Source organism: Triplophysa rosa, linkage group LG24 (assembly GCF_024868665.1).
Source record: "Triplophysa rosa linkage group LG24, Trosa_1v2, whole genome shotgun sequence".
Taxonomy (NCBI): Eukaryota; Metazoa; Chordata; class Actinopteri; order Cypriniformes; family Nemacheilidae; genus Triplophysa; species Triplophysa rosa.
The window spans coordinates 11,380,402-11,404,473 of NC_079913.1; the positions used below are offsets into that span (position 1 = coordinate 11,380,402).

Genomic DNA, 24,072 nt, shown 5'->3' on the forward strand with positions numbered 1-24,072 from the left:
CAGGTAGGTGTCCGTGTTTTAGAAGTTATAAAGGACAAAAATGTCTGCTTGCTTACTGAAATACTGTATGAATAACAGCAATACAGATTGCTCGGATGGGGGCAAAGTACTTCAACAGACCACTTCAGAAGGATCAGGATTTTTCAGTTGAACTAAATTTGACACACGTATATTATCAAATGACAGTATACAGTATAGGATGTTTGATGTTTTTTACAACATTTGATATTACTTAATCAGGTATTTGAAATCAGTCTATTAATGTTTAGTCGCACAGGTAAGTGCTGCCCTTAAACTCATGCCATTGGTTGATCAGTTAACCTGTCAATTCCTACATCTGAACTGTAGGGGGAGATGTTTCTCTACTCTGCTTATATAATTACCCACAAACTCCTCTCTCAGTCTGCCTCTCTTTTAGCGCTCTGTAGAAATTAGCCTTTGTGTGGTGGCAATCACAAATGCCCTCAAGGACTTTTTATTCTGTTAAACCTCTTTTAACTCCCTTAAGTCCAATTTTGTGTTATATATGTCATATTTGACAGTCTTTTGTGTGCAGTTGCCACTGGAAATTGCCTATTTTTCTCTATAGTGGTCCAGAGATTAATGCCTCCATTTCTGTTTTATCCAAATATTTCACAATCATTGGACTAACCATTTTTGCCTCCATGTAATAAGTATAGGTTTTAAATTTCAGGCGGTGTAACGGGAATAGGAAGGAATCTAAATGTATTTCCTGCCTGTTCCAGTTCAGAGAATTTCAAATGTGAATAAAATCGGTTCAACTAGAAGCACCTTTATCCTTTTCGCTTCATGTCACATCATCTTTACACATCACATTCTCTCTCACAGCTCCATCAAAGGTCTCCACACACCCTCACTGTTCTCCTCTCATCGTGCTGTTTAACCAGCCTTGCCGTTGCCTGCAAATTGAAGGTATTATTTGGAGCCGTCGCATCGATCAAAGAGCCACTGCTGATCTTCCCTTATGAAGCGGACTCTGAGAGAATGTGTGTGTGTTAAAGAGATGTGAGATGTGCAAAGTTAAAGTGACAGGTGTTTGGCGCTACAGCGATGTGTGTGTGGGTCACTGATTAAAGCTTTTATGGATGGAAGATGGATGAACGGTTGAAAGAAAATAATTAAATGAATACAAACAAAACTTGAATAGTCTGTCCGGCAAGTTTTAGGCTGTTTTTCCACCAATTACAAGGACAGAAAGAGTTTAGTGTTACATAAATTGCACACTACGTGATTTAATGATCATGTTTGTTTCAGCACCATGGACAGCAGCCTTCAGTTTAGGGTTGCAGCACAAACAGAATTATGTAAGCAATGATTACACACAGAATACTGTATGTGAGTAGTTGACAGACAGACTTGTCCTATGGTGTGATGGCAAAAAGAAACGAACAAAAACTAACAATAAAGAAAGTTCTCTCTTATGCTATTTTATATGATAAATATAAATATTAACAATGTAAAACAATGTGATATTCATCGTTTTTTTTCAAAATTTTGCTGTCACACCATAGGATACATGTACGATTTATTCGTCAACTACTCATCATGTACACAAAGATTAATTCTCTCTTTTTCTGTTCCACTAATGGTATGGCTTTACGTAAAAAATGTGTCTTGTGAAAAGATCCGTGCAAATGACATGGACTTGCCTTTCTTTTTACCACAACAATAAAGGACCTTTTACAGATTATTGAATTAGATACCACCAAATGTTTTGTTGTATATTTGCGTGATGTTTAAAAACAAATTTGACAGCTCTTAAATGCACGTCCCAGTGACCATTGAATTTTAGATTTATTGTTGGATACATTCAGTTTCCCATTCATGCATGCAGCACTTAGATTCAGACACAGGGCAAAGCATACAGATGGATTTTCTGGACTGAATTTCTGTGCGTGTGTATGACCTTGTTTTTATATCCAGGTGGGGACCTAAACCTTAACGCACACCAACACGTGGGGACTCGTGTCATCATGTGGACCAAAATTGCTTATAAATCGTACAGAACAATATTTAAAAAAATCTAATAATGCAAAAAGTTTTCTATGATCTTTAGGGGTAGGGGCTAAAATATTCAGTTTGGACAGTATAAAAAACATTACGCCCATGGACTGTCCCCACGGAGATAATAAACCAGAGATGTGTGTGTGTGAGAGAGAGAGAGGGAGAGGGAGAGTTTTAAGAGAGAGAGGGAACCCAGCACTGAGGAGAGGGCGCATCAGAGAGGGAAGTGGCGATAAGGATGGAGGCAGAGGAAATAAAGAGAGAGAATGGAAATTCACAACACTTCTTCGAATGATTTTTCATGCAGTATAGCTTTTCTGAAACTTAATACACATCAGACTCGTGTCAGAGGAGAAATCGTGGATTTGAGGGGATGTGGAACTGTGTCTGCATGAGCTTCAGCATTGGACTGCACGCACGATTTCCGACTTCAGTTTTCTTTCTGCATTTGCAGTTAATGCATTTTAACTGTCATTTATTGACATGTATTGTGCATTGATGCACATACTTTGCCCCATTTCGCACCCTTATTGTTTTGTATTATTTGTGGATGTTTATCGCCATTTAAATACGCCGTTTATTCTCCAAACAAAATATTGTTACACGGCGCTTTTAACATTAACGTAAACCCCGTTTTAGCAGTGAACGTTCGTGCCGATGGGGTTTGAGGACACGAACATGAGGAACGGACGGGCTTTGTCCGATCAGTGGGCCGACAGCGTGGTAGTTCGACCCCGGGCTACCGAACAGCACATCACTTTGCACAAGAGACTGGTGCTGGGCTTCGCCATCTCCATCCTCACCCTCATCATCGTCACGGTCATCGCCATCACGCTCAGCGTCAGCTTCGAGAGATGCGCCGCGGAGAGCAGCGGGACTCTGGCCGGTAACGGCTCCAGTAACAAGTCCAGTCAGTCCCGGGACAGAAGCATCAGTCATAGAGAATCAGAGGATGGCCAGCAGCCCTGGAGACATCTGCGCTTACCGGCCACCCTGCGCCCTCGCCACTACGACCTCAGACTGTCCGTGTACATGGATAATTTCACGTTCTCCGGTGAAGTGAACATTGAGTTTGAATGCGTGAACTCCACTAAGTTCATCGTGTTGCACACAGACAGACTGGAGGTGAATAAAGTGCAGGTGTATTCAGACAGTAAGAAAACAGGCGTCATGAGGATCCACCGACGCTTTTACCACCAACCCAACCAGGTGTATGTGATCGCGCTCCACAGAGAGATGAAGCCCCTCAGAACTTATAAAATCAACATCACGTTTGAAGCGCAGATTGAAAATGAACTCTTGGGATTTTTCCGCAGTTCATACATGCTGTATGGAGAAAGAAGGTAAGATACTATAGTTCAGTGCATGTATTAAACACCCCATCTTCATAAATTATTGCTAGCCTATATGGTTTTCTTTTGGTTCTAGTGGCTATGTATTTTTGATATTGTTACCAAGATTGTTAAGGCTAATCGTAATGGAAAAACGTTGAATCTTTTTGCCATTTGAAGCGATTTATGCCAGGTGCCCGTATTACGCCGTTAGTTCTCGTCCTCGAATCTGATTGGAGGACAGGCGTTCATTGATATGCCACCGGGAAACTTTTTTGTAACACTCCGCCACAATAACCATTAGAACGAATGTAGAACGATTACATGCGCATTTCACAGTATGTAATCACAGTCTGTCTTGTCTCCTTGTTATTGTAGTGACTTTTTTAGAAACAAACCGTTTTTATAATACTATTTTCAATATACAATTTGGCGGATTGGATGCGTTTTTGGAGCTACTTTATTTTGAGTTGGATTTTTTTTAGGTTTTTTTATTCATTAGCCTTCTTGTGCATTGCATCATTACCTTTTATGTTATCACATAATACACATCTAGAACAGATAAATGTCGTAAAGTGTCAAATATAACAAAGACATGATACGGGGTTAGTTTAGGTAGATTATTCAAAACCTCTAGTCCAACAGTGAGTGCGTTTACATGCACAGTCTTACTCCGATTATGCTTAATAAACTGATAACAAGTAGGGTCATGTAAACGCGTAAAACGGGTTTCTTTTATTGGGGAAAGCTCATAAACGGCGTAAGCAAGACCCGCTCGGCAGAGTTAGTTTTTTTCCCATTACTCCGTTTTCGTGCTGTATGTAAACGCATTTATACGGAGCCCGTCTAGACACCTCTCGGAGAAAAAAAAACAAGACCCGCAAATCTGTGGCCACAGTTTTGTAATTCGTTCCCTCAGTTTACAAAACCGTGCTCTCGGATTAATAAACTGTACCCACGAGTTTACAATCCGTGCTCTCGGTTTTGTAAACCGTCCCCTCAGTTTTTGAAATCTGTACCCACGAATTCATAATCTGTGCCCACGCTTTCGCAATCCGTGCGCACGGTTTTGCAAACTGTAGCCTACTCGCGGAATTAGCCTCTGTCTGTCAACAGAACAAGCTCCTTCCTACAGGAACATTAACCAATATTGTATACTGTTTTATATATAAATTGTCCTAATGTGTTTACACACGAGTGCGTGGCGCATATAAAGCATGCGTTCATTGCCGCGTTTCACTGGCATAAAGTTGGTTTGACATTAAACTTTCGTGAATTTAAGGACCATCTCTAAAGTACACATTAAAATACCTTTTTCCAACTTCAATGGCATTTAAAGGGAATGACTTATACCCACAAGACTAACTGTACAGTGTTCATGTGTGTGTCAGATATAATACTAGATTATTTATATTTATTATAATAAACAGTTAAATCAAATGCAAATATTCCTATGTGTTTAACTGCTGTATGGGCTCATACATAAATATACACATTTTAAAGCTCAATAGCATTTAAAGGGAATGACTTCCCTGACTAACTGTAAAGTGTTCATGTGTGTGTGAGATAGAATGCACACCTTTTAGATTATTGATATGTATTAAAATAAACCATCAAATCACATGCAAACATTCCTATGTGTATAATGGTCTCATACACAAATATACCATTATTTAAAGCTCAATAGCAATACGTATAGGAATATGTACATATGATTTGATGGTTTATTTTAATACTCAATAATCTAAAAGTTGTGCATAATAGCTGACACACACACACGAACACTGTACAGTTAGTTTTGTGGCTATAAGTCATTCCCTTTAAATGCTTTTGAAGTTGGAAAAGGGTATTTTAATGTGTACTTTAGAGATGGTCCCTAAATTCACGAAAGTTTAATGTCAAACCAACTTTATGCCAGTGAGACGCGGCAATGAACGCATGCTTTATATGCGCCACGCGCTCGTGTGTAAACACATTAGGACAATTTATATATAAAACAGTATACAATATTGGTTAATGTTCCTGTAGGAAGGAGCTTGTTCTGTTGACAGACAGAGGCTAATTCCGCGAGTAGACAGTTTGCAAAACCGTGCGCACGGATTGCGAAAGCGTGGGCACAGATTATGAATTCGTGGGTACAGATTTCAAAAACTGAGGGGACGGTTTACAAAACCGAGAGCACGGATTGTAAACTCGTGGGTACAGTTTATTAATCCGAGAGCACGGTTTTGTAAACTGAGGGAACGAATTACAAAACTGTGGCCACGGATTTGCGGGTCTTGTTTTTTTTTCTCCGAGGGGTGACCAGACGGGCTCTGTACATTTACCAGTTTTCTCTCAGTTTTCTTTAAGTGCGCATGTCTGACAGCGCAATAGTAAAAGTCCCAAACGGAAGTAACAGTAAACTAACGCATAAAAGTCCGCTCTCGAATCATGCAGTTGATGTGGAAACGCCAACGGCAAAATGAAAAACCATTGTTGAATTTGCAGGTAACGTTACTGCGGACACGAGAAGAGATAAAAATACAGATTCTGACCGATTTCCCGTGGCATTTTTAATTACTAGACTGACTATCGATGGTGACGTCACCGTACGCTAGAAACCTGGCAAGTCTCAAATTTCAATGTAAACGCTGTTTTCTGCGTAGCCAGTTTTGATATGCATGTAAACACGTGAAAACCGGTTTCGTTTATAAGCTGATTTTTGATAGATATCCGTTTATTTTGCGCATGTAAACGCACTCAGTGTGGTCCTCTATTTGTACAAAGCTCCATTTCAGTTTTAGACCATAACCTTTCCTCATGGTTTAGATGGAGGTCAGTGAGATTAACAAACAAATCTGAATGAACATTGCTTACCGGGAGGTTGACATGCATGCACAGTGATACAGTTTTACATTATAGAAAGTTGTTTATACTCTCAACCATGGTGTAGAATCATCTTCTGTTGTGCAAAGATCATGAACTCCACAGGTTATGAAGATGATCGTGATGAGTGGAGTGAGTGCAGCTCTTACAATATGAAGAGTTCATTTGCAAAAACATACGTACATTTACATTTAGTCATTTTGCAGACGCTTTTATCCAAAGCAATTTACAAACGAGGTAAAAACAGATAACTCTGTTTAAATGTTTTTCAAAAATCACGTTTATATTGTGCATTCCAATTAATATCAGTCAAACTGTAGTTGGATTGTTTTTATTAATAATAATAAAAAACCGCTTACAAACACAATAAAACTGTGATAATATAGTAAAAACATGATTTTTGAACATGTTTAAAAATGATATTTATCTGTATTTGCAAATAAACTCTATATATTTGTGACCAATCCTTAGCAGACCTGACGTGATTTGGAAAATGCGGTTTAATGTTCTGTAGTTAAATGTGGACACAAGTGTTGTATTCAGTTCTTTTTAAACTAAGGTCAGATGAGAACAGAGAAAATTCAGACAAGGTTACCCCTTCTGCCCTTTCTACTTGACATGCTGTGGGTGTGGAGGACAACATCACTGTTATCGATGCTGCATATAGTAATCTATACAGCATATAGCCAAACTCTCTCCTCCCCAAAACCTATTTCCTGCTCTATAATTTTACCCAAATCATTCAGTTTTTTGTATTTACTTTTAACTTATTTATTCATAGTCTGTTGACATACTTAAAATTCATTGTTTTCACGAGAGCAGCTACATGTAGGTTAGTATATACGTTTATGCTTGTTTATTGATGTTATGCTGCACAGATGTGCTAAATGTTACAGCTGTGACGAAAACTAGAATCTCAAACAGATTCAGAGTTGACAAATTTTGCCCATATACAACTAAAGTATTTCTTAATTTAATTTTTTTAAATTTTTATATGCTATAAATATACAGTGATTAGAGTTTATCTTCATTCAGTTAACCAAATAGAGATGACTTATTCATGGACAATTTAATTCTTTTGTTTTATGTCTGATTTTCCTCTCTTTTTTTGATTCTGCAGGTATCTGGCTGTGACGCAGTTCTCTCCCACTCACGCCAGAAAGGCCTTCCCGTGTTTCGACGAGCCCATTTATAAAGCCACATTCAGAGTGAGTTTGAGACACGAGAGCTCGTATCAGTCGCTGTCCAACATGCCAGTGGAGGCGTCTACATCTGATGAGGACGCATGGGTGACCAACCATTTCTCCCGGACGCCCCGTATGTCCACATACTACCTGGCCTGGGCGGTGTGCAACTTCACCTACAGAGAAGCCGTAACAGATAATGGAGTCGTGGTGAGTTTCATTTATTGCAGTTGGTTTAGATGATTGGATGCATTGAAGTCTTAGAAATGGTTTAAGTTTATATTCTTTGTATCACGTTCAACAAAAGTCCGGTCTGTCACATTAGACTCTTCCTGATGGTTCCTCATGGGCTCCCACGCTGTGACCTTGACCAGCCTCCTTCTTATATATTAGTGTAATGAATCTCTCTCCTTCAGCATGAGCTGCTCTCCTTTATATTAGATCATCTCTGCCATGCTGACTGTAATGCCGCTTCTATCTGGAGCATTTATACCCACACCGCGGGTTGTAGCAGTTAGCCACGCTCTAGCTTCCCCCATCAATCTTCAAAGCGGCAGTGTAGCCCTCTCACGGCATCTATTATAATGGGTTGGATGTGCAGAGCGAGAGGAAAGATTGCGGGAGGGGAATGTTGGAGAGGACAGTGAAATTATTACTCTGGGTTTATAGTGAAACACTCATCTATCGCATATACATGCATCAATATCACTTTAGACCCTGCAGTCGATTGTTGGTTGAGAATTAGTTACTCTGTTCATGTAATAAAAACTAATGTCCATGAAAGACATATATGCAATAGGCAGCACCTATCTTTTCGGTAAGACAGAAGCGTCCAAAAACTGCTATAAGCCAGACTAAATATATGATGTTGCTATAGAACTACGGTGGCACCCATTCACTTAGTACATTGGCTTTGTGTCCATACACTAGAAGGTTACCAACATTCTTCAACTGATCTTCTTTTGTGTTCTGTGGAAAACCCTTTTTAAAACGATGCCTTTAATGGAAAAGTTCATTTCAAAATCAAAATTGTGTTATTTTTTACTCACCCACATGACGTTCAGCATGTTTTAAGACCTCCCGGCGTCTTCGGAACACAAATAAAGATATTTTAGGTGACATCCGAGAGATCTCCAGGCCTCCTCATGGACATCATGGTTATAGCTGTTGTCAAGGTCCAGAAAAGTACTAAAGACGTCGTTAAATTGGTCCATGTGCTCATAGTGGCTCAATTGAATTTTTTTGAAGCAACGAGAGTACTTTATGTGTGAAAAACAAACCAAAACAACGACTTTAATCAATATATTCTCCTCTGTCTTGTCAGTCTGTGGTGCGCGTTCACGAGTTTGAATCATTTCCACAGCCCTCAGTGCAACCCATTCATCTTTATTTCAGTCATAGAGTCGATCGATACAGCAGCGTCATGTGAGGTAAACAACTCAAAGCGCATTTCTGCCAGGCCATGAAACAATGTCTTTCCTCGCTTGGTTTGCACTGTAACTCTGGCTGAGCGTACAGCACAAGGCCATTCATTCTTACATGGATGCCCAGTCAGAAAACCCTGCCGTGCGTCAGCCTGAAGCTTAAAGAGCCATGCGGGAGTAACCACATGTCACAGCTCGGTTGAGTTCTTTGTTCCTTGTTTCCTTTGTTCTTATTTTACCGCCACTCATTTGTTTCTGTAGTTACTGATTAGTTCTCACTCTGCTAATGGTCTATTTAAGCCCTCAGTTTTAGTCAGTTCCTTATCTGCTATTGTTTGGATGTCTTGGTTTTGTATTTGAGATTTCACTGTGGATTTATATTAAAGAACTCTCTCTTGGATTATTCTACTACTTCATCGTGCCTTTTTTGTATACAGCTCAAAACCGTGATACCACAAAGCAACATGTTGAAATGTATGAAAATATGTATGATCTTTTATTTTACTTTTATTATTTATTTATTTATTTGGAAACATTTTCAGCCGTTTTAGTTAAAAAACATTGCTGAGTTGCATGACTCCATTTGTAACGGGTTTGCTGGGTTTTGTTATTGATGTGTCTTTTTCAGTGTTGGGTGTAACTAGTTACTAAGTAATTAGTTACTGTAATTTAATTACTTTTCCCTTGAAAAAGTAAAGTAAGGGATTACTATTACTGTGTAATATATGTGTGTGCAATAGTGGAATTGACATCAAAATTCAGAGTCTAACTTTAAAATCTGTGCTTTAATGTATAATTCTCACATTTGTAATACTTTGGTCAGTTAATAAGAGTACTTTATGTAGCTTAATATTATTTATTTGAATGAATTAAAAGAGCCCTTTCATGCCTATCCTTGATCACTTAACTAATCAAGGTTGATGTAGGATATAGAAAGTAATTAGTAATAAGTAACAAAATACTTTTTGGAGAGAGTAATTTGTACAGTAATCTAATTACACGATTGAACATGTAATTAGTAACTAGTAATTAATTACTTTTTGAGAGTAACTTACCCAACACTGGTCTTTTTATTTTTAAAGTTGTGTATTTTGTAAAATCTCTTTTTTCTTGGTTTCCTGTTTCCACCTTGATTCTGTCCTGGTGTTTACGTCTCGTGTACTTATAACCTTCTTGTTTGAGTCCTTTTTCGTGGTCCCGTGTGGTTTTGTCAGTTGTAACTCAAGCTGTGTTTACATGCTGTTCTCGCATGCTTTGCATTCTTTCGTGACAGATTGTGATAAAATGGTGCGTCTCGGCTCTCATCTAGATCCCTGTGCTGTGAGGTAGTATACTGTGATCATGAATTCGAGCACTTGCAAATGTCCTGATTCACTAACATTTGGGACAATGGGACTCCGTCTGCTGCAACATGATTGTGAGGTCATGCATTAAAATAATGCTGGTAGTTATGAACAACACTGCTTTTTTACACTTTACCAATGTTTATGAGTTGTGATTTACTGTACTATTTGTTCAAATAATTTGAGTACAGTGACATCATTAAATTGGAGCTTTTCTCTGTTTATAATGGCATAATACTCAGGAAGCTATGATGTCATAAGTGCACCTGAATCTAGCTTGTCACTTCTATCCCTCCTGTTTCATATTCCTCTTGACCCCAAAAGAGTATCCTGAAAAGTATCTTGATTGTGAGTCTTGAAAATAGTCAACAAGAAAATAGATTTATATGTTAATAACAGAAATGAAAATGTATGTTTTCAGTTATTTTCATACATTCTTTCTCTCTATGACGATAACAGCACATCCTTAAAAATAAAGGTGCTTGAAAGGTTCTTTGGATGTTAAAGGTTCTTTATGGAGCCATTTACACAAAAAAGCACCTTTATTTTTAAGTGTGCAACGTCTCTGATTGGTGAATCGCTGAGATAAGGATTCCACTGAAGCATATATCCAAGTATACCAAATTTTTAGCCATATTTGGTCTGTCTAAAAAGGTTTACGTTTGACTAAAAGTACATTTTATGCAAGTTTTTACAGGTGGGGATTTGAGGATTTATGGGACCCTACAGTTATGCTGTATAGGTGACAGTTAAACTTTGAATCCCTTGCAACTGGATTACGGGTGGTGAAAAGTGTACTACAATGACACAAATATCACAAGCCAGATAAAGTTTTTGGAAAAGAGATTCACCATGGATTACTCAACGCACTTAATCTGACAAAAGTAAAATGGTTATCTTTGCGGGAATTCAGGTTAGGGATAAACCCAGAGAAAAACCACACAATAGTTCATGATCACCTAACAGCATTTCACTTCTCTCTCTCTTCCCTATGTCGTGTGTCATCGTAGATTCGGCTGTACGCCAGACCTGACGCCATCCAGAGCGGATCGGGAGACTACGCTCTGCACATCACCAAGAGACTCCTGCAGTTCTACCAGGATTACTTCCAAGTCAAATATTCCCTCCCTAAACTAGGTAAGACAGGTGGTGAATTGTGCTTCAGCTTTGTGTGGCTTTAGTTTTGTATTTGCAGTGGGAAATAAATGTCGTGCGGTTTTGTGTGACTTTATGTTGTGTGTTTGTGTAAAGGAGTGTCAGTAGCAACTCAGTTCTTGTGTTTGTTGATCCTAAAAAACATTTCAGGCCGGAGGTTGTGTTTTGTATTGGGAGTTATGCATCGTGGGTGTAAGGTGGACAAGTTTACATCAAACTCTGTCTTTGCTATGTGTCTTGCTCCATTGGTTTCCTGTCAGTTTGCTGTGTTCATTTGAATATGCCATCCATCTTTCCGGGCTGTCACTCTCCTCCCTGTCTGCTCGCTTTCCTTACAAGAAACAATCGTACTCAAATTCGGAAAGCAGCAAATATGCCCAATGTGAAAACCACCTCAGATATTTGGGAGTAAATATGGAAAAGGTACCAGTACTTTTACTGTAAGCAGCTGTGTGTTTTGCGTACCTGATCGGTAGACGTAATGACCGGTGATGCTGTGAAGGTTACGGGATGATCAATAACTCTCTGACAGACTGCATTATATCATGTGATCAGAGCAGCATCGGCATGTTTTTAAACCTCTGAACAATCTCTTGTTCTTCTAATGAGTGTTTTTCATTACGGATGTTGTGTTGATTGATGTCCTGAAGGATTGTTTCACTGAATCTTTACTAACAGGTCAAACGCTTTATTGAGGCCAGTGATTTTCACCACCTTCATTTCTCTTTGAGTGCGACTGTCACCTGATAAACGTCGTTCGCTGCTGACTGTTATGATCTTACATTTCGTTATGAAATAAAGGTTAGAATTGTGTTTTTTCTGTAGTTTTACAGCACACAATAATGTGTATTAGCATGGTTTGTCTGTGGCTTCTGATAGAGCACTTGGACCAGGAAGCGTTGGTGCGTGGCGTCAGACTTAACAAGCTGATTATTGCGTGTGGCTGCTTGATTTAGGGTGATATGGTTTTTGTGTGAAGTTCGGCCTCATCTGAGAAACGATGTGGATGAACGTTGCTGTTATGCAGGGTTTTTCCTGGTTCAAAATGAGGTGGAGGTGGTGCCATCCTGATCTTGTACACACACACACACACCCAGTGTTGGGTAAGTTACTCTGAAAAAGTAATTAATTACTAGTTACTAATTACATATTCAATAGTGTAATTAGATTACTGTACAAATTACTCTCTCCAAAAAGTATTTAGTTACTCATTACTAATTATTTTCTATATCCTATATCAACCTCGATTTCAAGGATAGGCATGAAACGGCTCTTTTAATTTAATTTAAATTTTGATGTCAATTCCACTATTGCACACACATGTATTACACAACGTATTTAGTTTAATTACATCAAAAGTGACTTATTAAATTACCGAAAAAACAAGAGTAATCCCTTACTTTACTTTTTCAAGGGGAAAGTAATTAAATTACAGTAACTAATTACTTAGTAACTAGTTACACCCAACACCGCCACACGTAGGCCTATTGTACCTTTAAGTGGCTTAACCAAAGTGACTTAAGTTTGACATAATTAAAGTTCTAATAAAATTAGATGAAAATGACAATTATTAAGTTATATAAAACATTACATTTATTCAACAAACAGAATTTTTTTTTAATCCAATAAAGCTTTTTTTGTCATTATCAACTAACTTTTCAGCCCACAATAACCAACTGAATTAACCAGTCTTACTAAATGATCAAAGCTCATTCACATCTTGCATTCTCTGTGGTTCACTTTAAATGATTCAAGGATCTCTTATATTCGCTAGTGACTGAAAAGTGCATATACAGTGAGGGAAATAAGTATTTGATCCCCTGCTGATTTTGTAAGTTTGCCTACTTACAAACAAATGAAGGGTCTATAATTTTTATGGTGGGTTTATTTTAACTGATAGACACAGAATATTAAAAAAAATCAGGGGAAAAAAATGTTATATAAAGGTTATAAATTGATTTGCATTTCAGTCAGTGAAATAAGTATTTGATCCCCAAGCAAAACATAACTTTGTACTTTGTGGAGAAACCCTTGTTGGCAAGCACAGAGGTCAGACATTTCTGATAGTTGGTCACCAGGTTTGCACATGTGTCCGGATACATTTAGTCCACTCCTCTGTCAATCTTTAAGGTTTCTTGGCTGTCGCTCAGCAAATTGGAGTTTTAGCCTCCTTCACAGAGGTTCTATAGGACTAGGGTCTAGAGACTGGCTAGGACATTTAATGTGCTTCTCCTTAAGCCACTATTTGGTTGTCTTGGCAATATGTTTTGCGTCTTTGTCATGTTAAAGGCTCATCCATGACCCATCTTCAGTGACCTAGTTAAGGGGAGGAGGTTCTCGTCCAAGATTTTACGGTACATGGGCCCGTCCCTCAGCCCCTCAATGCGGTGAAGTCATCCTGTATACCTGTAGCAGAGAAAAAGCCCTAAAGCAGAATGTTTCCAACACTGTGCTTCTCTGTAGACATGATGTTCTTGGGCTCATAGTCAGCATTTCTCTCCCTCCAAACACAGGAGTCCATTTTGGTCTCACAGCAGTGCCAGCACTTTCGCCAAAGCCTTTTCTGAATCATTTTTATGTTCATTGTCAAACTTAAGACGAGCCAGGCGGGCCTTCTTGGGCAGGAGGACCTTGCGGGTGCTTCAGGATTTCAGTCTACTGTGGCATAGCGTGTTACCAATGTGTTACCAATGTTTTGCTTGCTAACTGTGTTCCCAACTGTCTTGAAATCATTAACAGGCTTCTTCCGTGTAGTTCTGGGCTGATCTTTAACATTTCTCATGATCATCTTTACCCCATTGGGGAAATATTGCAGGGAGCTCCAGAACAAGGGCATTTGATAGTTATTTTGTATATCTTCTATTTCCAAATAATCACACCAACAGTTGTCTCCTTCTCACCAAGCTTCTGTCTGTAGCCTATTCAAGGTTTGTGCAGGTCTCCAATCTTGTCGCTGACATCCTTTAAAACCTATTTGGTCTGGACCATGGTGTTGGAGAGGTTGAACTGGAAGATACAGATTCTGTTGGCAGGCATCTTTTATATACATAACAAGCTGATTTAGGAGTACTTTCTTAAAGTGACAGGACTAATCTGTGGTCCATATAGGCACATAACCAATCTGTGGAGCCAGAATTCTTGCTAGTTGGTAGGGGATCAAATACTTATTTCACTGACTGAAATGCAAATCAATTTATAACCTTTATATAACATTTTTTTCCCCTGATTTTTTTTAATATTCTGTGTCTATCAGTTAAAATAAACCCACCATAAAAATTATAGACCCTTCATTTGTTTGTAAGTAGGCAAACTTACAAAATCAGCAGGGGATCAAATACTTATTTCCCTCACTGTAGTTTAAATGAATCGGTTCAAATGAGTCATTCGTGTGCGAGTTGTTCTGAACGCAATGTGCGTTCATACTGGCGAACTCGCTGTGTACAGTATACGCCGATTCAACGATCCAACTGCACAGCTAAAGACATTACATTGTTGTACGTTATGTTAATTAAACAAATTCAAGAAATTAAATGTGCTTGTATGCAAAACAAAGAGCCGTGAAACACAGCTACGTTAGCTCTTGTTCTGCAACTCTTTTAGCGCCTCAGTGTGCTGATAACGAAACAGCGCCTCCATTGTGGCGTAATGCCGCAAATGCAGTTACAAATGACAGTCTGTTAAATGCACGCAGCATTTCATGTGAAGACACCCCACATAATTTTGGCGAGAGTCTGAGGCGGCACGACAATTGACGGAGGCGGCCGCCTCCAATTTCTCTATGCAGGAAAAACCCTTTTATGTAAAGGCACCATCTGTGTGTGGAGTGTGGGAGCAGTTGCAGCCCCCCAGGTCTCTGAACAGGGACATTCTGTCATTCTGGTCATGTGAAAAAGAACAAAAAGAGAAATTTAAAGTGTTCAGGTAATTACAGCATACAAGGAACAGATCACATGTTGGCTCAAGTTCTTGAAACACTTGAAGTTAAATTTGTCAATAGGACATTGCTATTATGACTTAAAGGGATAGTTCATCCAAATTAAAATTCTTTCATCATTTACTCATACCCCTGTCATTCAAAACCTGTATGACTTTCTTTCTTCTACAGAACAAGAAAGGATATATTTTAAAAAATGTTGGTAACCAAACAACACCGGCCCCCGTTGACTTCCATTCTATGTACACAAAACCACAAAAACATTTCTCAAAATATCAAAATAAGAGTCACATACAGGTTTTGGAACTCTAAATGTGTCTAAAATGATTGTGTATCGCTGTTGAATGCATTTCCTAACACTTTTGCAAAAACCATTTCCTCTGTAGCTTCTTTGACTCAGATTCAGTGTGCATGCCATCAGTCTTTAATGACATAATGATTTCTCTCAGTTTGAGAAACGATGGCACTAACCACAGCTCATTCATTAAAGTGACTCATTGCTCAAGATATGGAGGGTAAACATAGTCCAATTAGAGCAACCTTATCAAAACCTTGTCTACTGTGACTGACCAATGACAGAGAAAGAGCCACAAGACATTCTCCTTTCTGTTTTCATCTCATCTCTCTCTCTCTCTTAGAGACACTAAGACCACAACTCAACAACAGAATACAAAATTCATAAAATGATGTGAAACAGATTTAAACTCAATCAATAAATCCAGACAATGTTGTTGTATGTATTACATCAGTAAAGAACAGCTTTTGATGAAAAACTCTTGATCTCATTAAACATTTTGGAGAGAGCAAGAGCCTTTATTCTGTGATCTGATGCCTTGACATTAAATGAATTGTATATCAAATAAGATGCAGATAATAAACTTGTTGTTTCAAGAAACAGTGATACAGAACTAAAGATATTCACATACTGACAACAAAATGGGCCGTTCAACACAAACAATAAGTCCAAATTTATTTAGGCTTGGTCAAAATGTTTTCTCTGTTACTAAACGTTTCACCGGACACACGCGCCTGGCCCGAAGTTAACTTCTGACCTGTGTTTGGTTATAATATTTATTTATATTTAATTCATATTCATATTTTATTGTATAAGAATTGTATTAAATTACATTAAAACTACTCAACAGTTATTAGTTCTTTGTGGGGGTCTACCGGAATTTAAGTTTAGGCCAGATAATGTTTATGTTGTTGCTGCTGAAACCGTCTATAGTCAATATCTAAAAGTGACTATAAAGACTCTAATGGAGCACAGCATGTGTTGCATAAGAGAAAAAAGTGTGAATGTTTGAAGTTTAGCACGCCCTTTGAGAGGACGGTGATATATTTGAGCTGTATTGATTCACAGTAAGTGATCTACAGTAAGTGCTTCTCAGAGGGAGATTAATGATCAATAAAAAAAGGCTGAGCTGGTTCAGTTTCTTCATGCAGTGGTGTGTGAGTGGCAGATATGGACGGATGTAAAAGGAAATGGAAACGATGACAGATGTTAAAAGTTCAATCTTCCTTTGCATTTAAAGGTGCTGAAGCTGAGATCAAGTCTAAAAAAGCCCCAAAGCATCCTTATTCATATCTAAATCATACTTTATTTGTGCATATCCAGAGTGTAAATAAACAAGTGATCTTAAGATTTATTTTCAACCCTGTGCATTATGGGAATGATGGCATTTGTCATGGTTACCCGGGGCAGCTTTAATTTCTGAGGAGATCATGTGAAATAGATGAGAATTAAGGGACATTATTGTTGGAGGTCAGTCAAGGAGATCTGTGACATAGTGCCAAACCTGAAGAGATCAAACTGCATGTATGAATCTGAGTGAATGACGCAATATAGACTGAAACACAATCATCTGATGCTCAGGTACAGCAGATACACTTTCAGGTTTTTGTCACATGTCATACACGTGAGGTGGATGTTACTATTTTTTAATGTCTCTATTTCTTTGATTATTTTTGCACAGTTGGCCTCAGCAGGGTCACCTTTTAGTTTGCAGTTTTCTCTTCATCCTTCATGCCATTATTTATTATACATACGCCTGTGGCAGTGTCATTTCACTATTCCTTTCCCATGTCTCGCTCGCTTTTTTCCCTTATTTCCTCTCTCCCTTTTTCTCTCGCTAAATATTTCACCTGCTTCTGTGACTTACTGCAATATCTGGATGCCTATCTCTGTCTGTGATAACGGTTATAGAATTTATTATAGCTAATCATGAAGGTCGGATGAGGGACGTTTTGAAAGCACATTCACCATCAGTGTGAGAGTGACAGTAATGAAGATGAAGGATGCTTTACTAGAGGTGAAAAATGAGACATATTATAAAAGAATCACTAAGCCGCTGTCTGATGAATGTTAACAGAGTGAATGCTCGAGTGTCTCAGGAGTGTTTTTATTCAAACCTGAATTTGACCCTTGAGCTCTAGAGGGTTAATGATGATATTGAATAATATTAGATTGCTTTCTACATAAGGGGCAGTTCTCCATATACAAATGTTTTTTTAAAGAACATGTAATACCATATACATTATGCAGCCCTTCAATTACTAACAGAATGAACTAATGTACTTATGATTACAATTTATGTAAAAATATTCATTAAAAAGTATTATTAGTCAGTATTTATTAAGGATTTTTCTGTTCAATTCTAGAAATCCAATTGAACTGTACAGGGCTATATCTATGCCAAACACATTTGTATATATAGATGCAATTTATAAAGATGTATTTTTAACTATATGAATATTTAAAAATTACATAATAGGCTATTAAATAAAAATGTAACTTTTATTAAGTAAAAAAATAAACTTTTATTATTAATTAATATTAATTATTATTAATAGCATGTAAAACGTATGTGTTATGTGCAGTAATGAAGATTCAACCATTATAATTGCTGTTATCATTTGTAATACTGTAACCAGAGGGTTCACAAAGTTGTGGCATCTTGGAAAGTCATTGATTTCTACTAGGAGTGTAACGGTTCTCGGTAAAAAAATTGAACCGCACGGTTCTCCACCAACGGCGCGTTGGACCGCGGCTCATCTTAAATCTGACGACGCATTTATAATATGGTTCGTTAGAAATTATAATGCGTAAAACAGACTGACAAAGTTCAGCTAATGTATGTTTGTCGATGGATACACATTTAATACCTACAATAAATCAAATAACGTAGACAAATTTCAATAGGATTGACGTATGCTGTACAGTCATTTATGGTGTCATCACCCGGGTGTTGTGAGCGCGCGAGTGCAGGTGAGACCTGAACAGCACGTTGCTGTTTAAACTAAACTCATTCAAGCCTTGCCAATTTAAACATTTAAGTGCAAGATGATGCACAAGAAAACTCGCTTGCGCGCTTGTTAGAAGATCCGAAGCGCGCATAAGGAAAGTCTCAGACATGGCGCAAATATTGAGTTGAAGCGCTTAAACGGACAGATTCACACACGAAGTAGGTCAACATGCCGCTCTTGTCGAGTATCTTAACAAACATAGTAGGTTATGTCTTAAGTGAACGGACGAAACAGACGAAAAACAACGCATGTGTACAGTATCATTGTACTGGATCCGTTTCATTCCTCTTAAAGCGACAGAAGCATATTCCTGCTGTCTGTTAAAAGTCAAGGAAATCACTCACTGCTTGTGACTCAATAGCTTCTGTAACTTCAATTAAGATTCGTCTTTATTTAATTTGTACATATGCAATGTTATGTTTTATTTGATTACTTTAATCCATTTCTACCTTAAAAGGTATATATACAGTATCTTATTTAATTTTCTCTTTTTTTTTAGATTTGCTCTGTTGTTTTATTGGTGCTGTTACTTCTAGCTTGATTATTTGTTCTTATTTTTATTTGTCAGTAGTACCTTTTCCCTGAATATAGCACGAACCGAAACCGTGACCCTAAAACCGCGACACAGACTGAACCGTGAGTAATTTGAACCGTTACACCCCTAATTTCTACTGTGGCGCCAGCAATCCAAAATGGCAGGTGCGTTGACGTGTCTGCAGTGGTCCGATGGGGCATCTATGTATACATATCTATGTTTTTAATCCTTAGAGTACTACATTGTTAGCTAACTAATGCAATCAATTGAGAGTTACATAGTTTTAGGGCTGAAACGATTCCTCGAGTAACTCGAGTTATTTGAATACAAAAAATCATCGAGGCAATTTTTGTTGCCTCGAAGCCTCGTTTAATCCATTTAACTACAGTACACACGTAGCACTGCGTTTCCCCACGGACCGTTATTACTGACGCACAGCCCGCTAAACTCTATTCATGTTACAGGGCTCTCAAGTCTCCCGCATTCACCTTGAGACACACGCATTTTAGTCTGTTCACTTGTGTTTCTCATGCTGATAAATAAGTGATAGCTTATTGAAATGGTGAACTGCTATTTTACTTGGTTTTAGTCTATTTTGCGAGTGAAACTTGTTTTCCGGCTGCATTGAGTCCATCAAACTAGATGCGGACTTGTGGACTCCGAATCATGTTATTTACACATGTCATCTGGCTGTGCTGCGTGTCTGAGTGAATGAACTGCACAGTTTAACGTGCTACACGTGTGATGCTCGTGAATTTGTCTGCGTCTGCGCTTTATGAGGACATGAACACATGAACTTCATCTCCAGAGTTGCTCTGAGAGTTTATTTCAGAAAATTTTTCTGTGAAGCTAACGCACTAAAAAATAAGCGTCTTCCGACGACCTGCCAAAATAAAAGTCCGGGTAACTCGGTATTTTTATGTGGACAAATATATTACTATTTATTTAATATTAAAAAAAGAAACTAAAACTAATTTAGATAAACTAAATGCATCATGCATAAGCTGAAGTTAGTTGTTTAGCTTTGAAATTATTCTTTCTATTTTTATTAATGTTTCATATGTATACATTTGTATTAGGCCTATATTGCATTTTGAATGTAATATGGCAATGGAATGTACTAAATGGGTTTAGTTTTCACAGATATGAATGTATGCAATTTCAGCAATAAATAAGTTAATTTTTCTAAAAAGGAAAGAAATTAGTTGTTCATTTTAAGAGACCTGTCTTATTTTCTCTTGTATATTTAGTATTGCTCTTTAATAAAGAAAACGTACTTATTATCCGAATACCCGATTAATCGATGGAAAAATCAGTAGAATACTCGATTACTAAAATAATCGATAGCTGCAGCCCTACATAGTTTGCATAACTGTCTTGAATCACAATATTTTGTGTTGCTTTCTTAGTTGAGCATTTCAAATCAGTCACAATTTGAGGTTTGATATCAGTTAGGATGTTGCCTTAGAAAACAGCTGAACTCGTAGGTGTTGAACAGTGAGGTACCTTGCTAGGCTTTGGGACAGGGCTATATGTGTTGCAAATATAATTGCCTACAAAGTGTTGTTCACAGGCCCGGCGCCACAGGGGGGTCAAAGGGGGCCATGGCCTCCCCAAAAGAATTTGTGGCCCCCCAGTTTTCTTAAGACCAGGGGTCGACAGTGGCGTGCATGCCACCTTTTTTTTCTTATCACTGCCGAAAAATTCTTAAAATATTCCGGTAATTTTGGTCATACATATTTGTGTACTCTCATAATAACAACAAAACTTAAAAAAAAACGCTTTTATAAAATAAAGAAAATAAACAGGGTGCGCTTCAGCCGTCAGTCTCTGTCTCCGCAAAAACAGTATCTCTCTGAAATGCGTCAATAAAATGAACTGAAACTCAGCAAATACTTGCCACACAGACACAAGATATATTTGATTAGAAATCTTGAAGTTTCTACTTTCAAATGATCCAATTCGACTCCGCACCTGCTCTTATCTTTGGATTGTTCCCTGTTCTGACTGGACTTCCTGATAGCGAAATGGACTGACACTATCCTCGTTCCTCTGCCCTGCTGGAGTCGTTCACCCAGACGGCAGTCCTGATGTAGTTTCATAAATAAAGTCTGATTTATCATCGCATTTAGCTTTTGGGTCTTCTTTTCCCATGATTATGATAGTGACAGCGACATTAAAGATGGGGTAACATGCTATTTCATGCATTCTGACTTCTTTACACGGTTAAATGTGCTGGCTTCTCATGCTTAACATGGTCAACTTGTTAAAAAAACGAGTTGGACGTATGACTTAGTATTTATGTGCTTGATACACTACCCCAGCACTCCAACTTGTTTCGTAACAGGGATCCTATTCCTTTTATTGGGAAATTTTCCCGGAAAAGCAATAGCCGAAAGAAATAGCCCGCCCAAGTGCCAACTGACGAGCGATAAGAATACCCGCTTATCTAGATTGTCTGCGCTGCGTCAAGATTGGTTGCGCTGTGGGCCTGCAGCTGCAGCTGGTTACTCTTGTGATAGTGAGAGAAGTTGAGGTGTGTTTGTTTGTTCACGGCATTTCAGTGATGGATGTTATATAAACGCTGGATATAATGCTGGCAAGCGCACTCAAAGGGACATGTAGACACACGTTTTTTAGATATTAATGGTCCCTAATGCACACCTTCCACAAGTTTTTTTTTTATTTCTTCCAATAGGTGGTTGGGACACAATCGACTTTGGCAAAAAGTGGTGGGTACATGTCCCTAGTTCCTGTACCACCCGTGCATTATGCCAATAATTTTTAGGCTTTTTAAGATTGTTAGTCAATTTAATGTTTCATAAATAGCCGAATGTGTATCGGACAGGCAATAATATAGGTAGCTGTATAATAAATACGTGAATAAATAAATGAAAATAAGCAGAAAATCGGTCACAATAAGGTCTGTAGTGGATAGTGGAAGCCCCCCCCCATGGAATTAAAATGCCCCCCAGTTATGCCATCCTGGCACCGAGCCTGGAGCCTGATGAAAATAACTAAATGTGTTAAAAGCTTTTAACACTACGTCAGTGATAAAAAACAGCCTCAAATATTTTTAGAAACCCATTTTCACTTTTTAATGCTTGCGGTGAGTTATTCTGATCTAGCAGTGTGGCTGTGTTGAAGAAAAACACAGTGACCTTTAGGGTGTTTTAATCACAGCTGTGAGTTTGCGTTTGCGCTTGGCCTGGTCAAGGTGATGACAGCTGGGGTGTTTCAGCCCATGGGTAGATGGAGATAAAATACAATTTTTACAGTGTTTATAAAACAAATAAAAACTTGACTGAAAGTAAAATAAGATTATAAAAGCGATTTCACACATTTGGTGGGACTGAGTGAATCCATCCTTTTTTGAAAAGGTTGGTGTCTCAGGAGGAGTGGAAAGTTGGTGGCTGCAGCAAAGATGCCGGTTTGTGACGAATTGGATGTCAAAAGTCCTGACGATTGGAAAAAGTATGAAACAAAATATGTGGTAATATAATAAACTTTCATGCAATGTATTACATAATACATTTCCAGTGGTAATAGACAAATCGACCGCAGTGGTGCGGTGGTTGAGAAATATATATTATTTATATAAATAATATTTATATTATTATATTTGCGTGTAGCAACCACATGACGAGTGGAAGAGAAATATAGTCCTTATTTAAATACTTGAAATTGTTAAATAATTGAAATATGATATCTGAAATAAATGAGGATGAAACATCCGTCAATGTTTAACGCGCAAATCCATCAGTGAAACGGCACACTACAGCATATAAAACATTTAAATAAACATCAGTAAATAATGAAAACTTAAATGATAAGAAAGCTAAATACGAAATAAAAAAGCTCTTGTTGCAGTAACTTCAGTCAGTGGCGTATTAACCCTTACAATCCTTAACAATTCCATTTGAAACAAACTGTTTAAACCTACATTGGCTTTCCTATTCAGATTACCATAAAAACTTTACTTTTTCCGACTCGTTGATGTGAAACTTACTTGTTGACATTGTCCAGATTAAAATGTGTACAGCTGCACTAAATGCGCGTTCAGAAGATGTGCACAGGAGCGCAAATGAAGAGATGTCTCTCCGCAACCGCGGCAAAACCTGCGCGCGCTCCGACACTAAGCAAGCGGGTCATAGCCAGTTTTGATTTTACATATCTGTTCATTTCACAATGAACGGTGGTGCGGTTGTTACGGCAACCGTCACAGCCCTACCATACGGTTTCTTTAAATGCGACAAAACTAAAGGAGCCATTCTATAAATTGTTTATTTAATAAAATTAACATACAACGAAATTCCACAAATCATTTATTTAATACAATTGTTACACAATAAAATAATAATATAAATGAATATGAACATAAATTAAATAAAATATAAATAGTTCATTCATCAATTTGGTGAAAGTAGTGAAAACACTATTGTTGAGTTTTTCTTTTGCTATTTGAGCAAATGAGAAAGCAAAAAATATATTTGTGGTAGTCTAATCATTCACCGCTGTAGAAGTTTACCCATCTATGACGATTTCCGCTGCCATTACAGCCTATTACTGGGTGTTAATGATATTGAGCGTTATTCTAAATTTCTGTCATTTTAAGCAATTTTGGAAGCCAATTCTTGAAAGACTTTTTCTTTTAAGTAAAACTGTATGCGTGGTGATGTTGAATGTATTAGCAGTTTAATGGCTGTTTCAGTCACTTTAATGTTTGATTTGCAGTATCACATCCACCGATCACTTCTGTTATTAAATACATTAATTCAGTCTCAGTTTGGGTCATTTGTCTGTGAAAGTAACACTCTCACTGAGTTCAGTCAGAGCTCCACAGGAGCTCCATTCATCACCTGTGAGACGCCTGACAATGCATGCGTGGCTGATGATTATTTTGTGTGTGTTTGTAACTGGCAAACATGCAAAGTTTGTGTGCGTGTATTTTTGTGTGGCTATGAGCA

General features: G+C 38.0%; 1 protein-coding gene across 2 annotated transcripts in view; it reads left to right on the forward strand.

Annotated features, from left to right (window-relative positions):
- Positions 1–1,692: 1,692 nt before the first annotated feature.
- LOC130548116 (thyrotropin-releasing hormone-degrading ectoenzyme-like) overlaps positions 1,693–24,072 on the forward strand; it is a 74,153-nt gene continuing 51,773 nt past the window's right edge. Inside the window, exons 1-3 of one of the 2 annotated variants that reach the window (XM_057324637.1) lie at positions 1,693–3,368; positions 7,345–7,618; positions 11,186–11,312. In XM_057324637.1, coding sequence (XP_057180620.1) covers positions 2,683–3,368; positions 7,345–7,618; positions 11,186–11,312 — 1,087 coding nt within the window. In that variant the 5' untranslated portion in view covers positions 1,693–2,682. The remainder of the gene's footprint in view (positions 3,369–7,344; positions 7,619–11,185; positions 11,313–24,072) is intronic. The other variant, XM_057324638.1, reaches the window with a different exon arrangement.